This window comes from Octopus bimaculoides, chromosome 15, assembly GCF_001194135.2.
Source record: "Octopus bimaculoides isolate UCB-OBI-ISO-001 chromosome 15, ASM119413v2, whole genome shotgun sequence".
Lineage (NCBI taxonomy): Eukaryota > Metazoa > Mollusca > Cephalopoda > Octopoda > Octopodidae > Octopus > Octopus bimaculoides.
The window spans coordinates 49,914,402-49,920,369 of NC_068995.1; the positions used below are offsets into that span (position 1 = coordinate 49,914,402).

Genomic DNA, 5,968 nt, shown 5'->3' on the forward strand with positions numbered 1-5,968 from the left:
ATATATATATATATATACATACCTAGTTTTTAGTCCTTCCTCTGTCCTCTTTCCACATACTGTCTACCTGGCAGAGATGTCCAAGTCGACAGCCAGTTCGGGACCTGGCAAGAAAAACCGTAGGAAGCGCACGTCCATCACAGGTGAACTGTTGGAATGTCTGGAGATGTTTTATCGCAAAAACTCACGGCCCGATCGTTGCGAGAGACGTCAGTTGGCTGTAGAAATTGGCAAACCAGAGAACTTGGTTCGAATTTGGTTCCAAAACCGTCGAGCTAAGCAACGTAGGGAAAGTCAGCTGCTCTTAAAGCAAATGGTTCCGACCATTATTGTTGAACCTCATCAACATAACGGTAAAGCTAACTCTGGTGGAAGTAAGACGTTACAGACAGTCCTGACTAATAGCAACAATAACAGTAGCATCGATAATAAATTGGTCGATAGCAATGATTCCATCACGGTCGGTGGCACCACGACGAAGAATACGGTTGATAACCATCAAGTGAAAACCTTGGAGTGTTCTAAATGTACAGAAGAGAATAGCTGCACTGAACATCACCAATCTCCGTCGTCTTCTTCGTTGCAATCTCTTCGTCTAGCTTCACAGGATGAAGGTTCCTCACAGGAATTTACGACAGACAATTACAACATCAACAGCCAAGTAATGTCTCTTTCATCGAATCAATCTCCTCGTTTTCGTTTCGTGACTGTCTACCTACCTACTTTTCTGTCTATCTATCTATCGATCGATCGATCTGTCTATCTATCTATCTATCTATCTATCTATCTATCTATCTATCTATCTATCTATCTATCTATCTATCTATCTCTCTCTCTCTCTCTCTATATATATATATATATATATATATATATATATATATATATACCTAGCTTGCTGTCTCTCTGTCCATCTACCTAGTTGTCTATCTAGCTATCTACCTACCTACCTATCTTTCTGTCTGTCTACATTGTGTGTGTGTGTATATGAAATGGACTATGTACTACGTTGTCTTAATTTTAATTAGCAGAAGTTGCACAAGAGGGACACAAAGAGACAAAGGTGAATAGGTGTGAGAGAAAGAGAGAAATGTGAGGTTGACTGTATGAATAGATGTGTTTATATGCATATGTAACAGAAAGCGAATGTAAATAGAGATGTATGGAGATTGTATGCATGTATGTGAACCATATTCAATAGTAACAATATAAAAATCGAACGTGAGAGAGTGTCCATGGATAAATACTCAAGATTTGGCCTAATTTCTGTTACAACTCAAATCAATTGCTCAATTATTGATTCTTGATTTTTCATGGATGGTCTAGGAAAGAAAGTTTTCCAAGCCTTAACTTAACATACACAGACAACAGTAACCCTTAAGTTTCATCTACAAAACCAAGATAGGATTTTGGTAGCTGCTAATGCTTCAAATACTGCTTTGATCAGTGGGAAATTCTTATATTTTAGATAATTTTTTTTTTTTCAAAATTATTATTACTTTAGTTACGAAAAAACAATTAGTTTCAAGCTTTCAACTAATGTTGGCATATCTTTTTGTGTCCCTACCCTGTCCGATCTTGTTTCCTAATAACTTTCAGAAAAATGGGTACTTTTTAATGAAATAAATTTTCTACACATGCCTCTCAGATAATCGTAGATTACAATTATATCGGAATTTAATTTGAAAAAAAATTTAAAATTACTGGGCGCGCGCACGAATATACTAACAGACATCTTACAAATTATTCAAAGTTTCAAGTTTCATTTCTTTCTGTGACGCATCAGTAAGTATTTGTGGGTACCCATAATTTTTTTTTTTTTCCACATTAAATTCTGATATAATTGTAATCTACACCATCTGAAAGGTATTTGTAGAAAATTTCATGAAAATATAGCCATTTTTCTGAAAGTTATAAGGAAACAGAGGCGAAGAGGAAGGGTCCACTTATGCATGTCCCAAAGTCTCCTTAATTACATATGTAGCATTGTGTCGTTATAGTTTGGTTTCTCACTCTTAAACTTTAAAACACTCCCCGACGGTCATTGCATTAATTGTAAGAAACATTTCGTTAAAATGTTTCAAACTTTAAAAAGATTCTTTAAATAAATATTTTGAAGGAATTTCATTAACATAATCGTTATCTACACATTCGAAAACGTACCCTTTAAAGAATTTTGCTATGGTATCTGCATTATTATGACGAAATAAGGTTAGGGTCGGGTGGAGCACTAAACTGTAGTTATGCCTCTATGTTTCCGACAGCATTCTTCTTGCTTGATGCGTTTCACTTTCTTTTTACACGCCATTTCTTTGGCGATTCATCGAGGGAAACTCTATTCGGTCATTCAACTTGCGAGAAATAGCGACCAAATCTCTCGCCAGTTTATTTATTTATTTATGTGTTTCAGCCAAGTGGCTGCGGTCATGCTGGTGCACCACCGTGAGTTAGTGAATGAAGTCACTAATTGTGGTAATTAAAGATGTCACATGCCTAATTTACCAGCACTACAGATCTCTCGGTCAGAGAAATGCCCTGAGGCCCCTAACATAACCATAACAGGACATAGTTACATCTTAGAGGAACTACCTCTTCCTGCACAGAATCCTGAATTATTTTTAATTCTAGGGTGTCATAAAACGTTATGGCCAATACGGTAATTGTTCAGTTTGATTAGATTACAAAAGCAAATAAAAATTATGGGGAAGATAAGTAAAGGGACGACTCGATCATTCAAGTAGGAAAAGCTGGAGACAACATTCTTAAGTGGTTGGCACGGCGTCGACTAATTATGAATCTGTACGTACACCTGTGAAAATTGTAATTCACCACCATGTGGCCTTTCTACACGTGCTGACGTTACTGATGGAAAATTATGGCCCTGCAAGCGTTGTAAAAGGAACAAATTCTGTTCGTTATTCATTTTTGGAGAGAAGTCATATTTCGCCAGTTGTGTAAAAAGTTGACCTATCTCCATCCCCTTAATTTTTATTTACTTTTGAAATCTAACCAAACTGGGCAATTACCGACCAATACTAGTCTCATAGGAGGCGCAATGGCCCAGTGGTTAGGGCAGCGGACTCACGGTCATAGGATCGCGGTTTCGATTCCCAGACCGGGCGTTGTGAGTGTTTATTGAGCGAAAACACCTGAAGCTCCACGAGGCTCCGGCAGGGGATGGTGGCGAACCCTGCTGTATTCTTTCACCACAACTTTCTCTCACTCTTATTTCCTGTTTCTGTTGTGCCTGTAATTCAAGGGGTCAGCCTTGTCACGCTGAATATCCCCGAGAACTACGTTAAGGTTACACGTGTCTGTGGAGTGCTCAACCACTTTCACGTTAATTTCACAAGCAGACTGTTCCGTTGATCGGATCAACTGGAACCCTCGTCGTCGTAAGCGACGGAGTGCCAACAAACAAACTAGTCTCATAAAACTTCATGGCCAATACATTTTGAATTACAACATCAAAGGTTGAATTTGTGTTTCCATTGCCATACTTTTATGTATATGGGTAGGTGACCGTGCGTGTCTGTGAAGACACGAGCAGACGTACGTATGTATATATGTCTATTTCGTTGTTGGTTAGTATCCGAGTAGCTGGAAGTTTTCTTTTTGCAATTTGGGTGATTATTTTGTGGCGAAGGTAAAGAATACGTACACCACCCGTTTTCGGCATAACAAAAGCCATAACCCTTTTTACTCTGTGTACGCATTCTTTATTTTCGCCATATTTCGCCTGAGATATAACTCTTTTTTCTATGGACAGAAGGCCTAAAATTTTGGTGAAAGGGACTTGTCGATTACATCAACTCCAGTGTGCTTGACTGGTACTCATTTTATCGACCCTGAACGTATGAAAGGCAAAGTCGACATCGGTGTATTCGAACTCGTAATGTAAAAGAGCTGGAAGAAATGAAACTTGGCATTTTGTCTGACGCACTGGCAATTCTTCCAGTTAGATATAATAATCCTTTCTATCATAGGCATAAGGCCTGAAAATTTGAGGGAGGGAGCTAGTTGATTACATCGACCCCAGTGTTCAACTGCTAGACTCTTTAATTAAGAAGCTTAACTTCATTGATTGATTTTTAAAACGAATACATTAACATAACGCCAATAATTTCAATACGATACTATTTCGCTGTTCTGTGTTCGAATTTCGCTGTGGGGCGACTGCATTTCTTTACCTTTGATAAACTGCCGCCACAATTGACTGGCACCCTCCCCAAAAATTTCAGGCCTTGTGCCTGGAGTAGAAAAGAATATACTACTAATTCCATTCACTACTACTCTTAACCACACGCTGACACCTGGTTCATGTTATCCCCATCCCCTCCCCAAATTTTTAAACCTCTCAAGATGCTATGCTTCATTAATTTTACTTAACATTCTATGCAAACAAACGAAACTATCCAATTTTCTGTCAATACTATTCACTCGTACATCACTGTTCTCTTTCTTTTTTTCTTCTTGCATATAGCCTGCATATGTGCACAAGTGTGTGTGTGTATGTGTGTGTGTGAGGTTTCATGCAAATATTTCAGGTAAGTGCTGAGATCATCAGATGAAATGCTCTTTCTGTAGAATTCGTTCATTGTCCTTTAACTTCATTTAACGTTCGTAAAACAATTAGTATCAGATTTTGGGGGGTTTAATATACCACAAGGTTCCATAATACTGAATAGCGGGAATGATATAACAAAACAAAGCACAGTTGTTACCCTCTACATCTGTCACTTTAAGCTAGGAATCGTTACTTGTGTATTTTCTCTATAGGTGGAGCCAAACAGAAAAGCTTACATAACTATAAAATTATGTAAAGAATAGTAGATATTTGAACATTGTTAACTGCGTAGACACAAACCGGTAGACAGATAGACAGGCAGACAGTCACATATAGATTGATACATTGATTGATAGAGATGTACATATTTGAATGTAATAGTCGACAACATCAAAGCGGTGAGGTGGGGGACTAAGCATGAGTTACACAAATCACTGAGAGCAAATATTTATATTAATAACTTTGGTTTGCAGTTTTTTGTTTTCCTTTTTTTCTTTTTTATTGCACACAGCAGTTCAAGCTGGATTAGATGAACAAACAGTTAGGTAGAACACTGAGGTAGATAGGTGTAGTGATTGATACACAGATAAATAAATAAAATAATAATAAAAAAAGCAAATGGGAGACATAGGCACAGATACGTGCAGGATTGGTAGTGTGGTAAGAAATTTGCTTCCCAACCACATGATTTCAGGTTCAGTTCCACTGCATGGAACCTTAGGGGAATACCAGTTTTTAAATGATTACTGGGTTCAATTTATTCAACAAAAACTCTTGAAAGTGGTGCCCCAGCATGGCCACAGTCCGTTGAGTGAAACAAATAAAAAATAAAAGATATTTTTTCATTATTTTACTTGTTTCAGTCATTTGCCTGTGGCCATTCTGGTGCACCAACTTAGAATTTTAGTCAAAGAAATCGACCCCCAAGACTTATTCTTTTTGTAAACCGAGTACTTGTTCTATCAGTCACTTTTGCCAAACCAGTAAGTTACAGGGATGTAAACACACCAACATTGGTCGTCAAACGATGGTGGGGGAACAAACTCAAACACAAAGACATACTTAAATATATGCATATATCTTTAAACTCCATCCTGTCAACACCTCAGATGTAAAATTCCCCCCTGAAGATGGAGGCGGTATTATCTGATAATGGAACCAAGTAACTATCATTATTCCGAACCACCAGGACCCCAGAAACAGCTGTCAGACTCATAAAACTCTACCCATTTAACTCCTGATATCATTTATATTCTGTAAGTCAGACTATTTTGTATCCATACACATGTACATTTTCTCTATTAAATGTCTTCAACATTCTGTGTAAATTGACTTGCCTAACTTGCTTGTTATGTGTATGCATGTTATATATATATATATATATATATATATATATATATATAT

General features: G+C 37.5%; 1 protein-coding gene across 2 annotated transcripts in view; it reads left to right on the forward strand.

Moving 5' to 3' along the window:
• The first annotated feature begins 23 nt into the window (after positions 1 to 23).
• The window catches only part of LOC106870804 (homeotic protein ocelliless), a 17,886-nt gene continuing 11,941 nt past the window's right edge, over positions 24 to 5,968 (forward strand). For both annotated transcript variants that reach the window (XM_014917019.2, XM_014917020.1), the window contains exon 1: positions 24 to 661. In XM_014917019.2, coding sequence (XP_014772505.1) covers positions 77 to 661 — 585 coding nt within the window. In that variant the 5' untranslated portion in view covers positions 24 to 76. The remainder of the gene's footprint in view (positions 662 to 5,968) is intronic.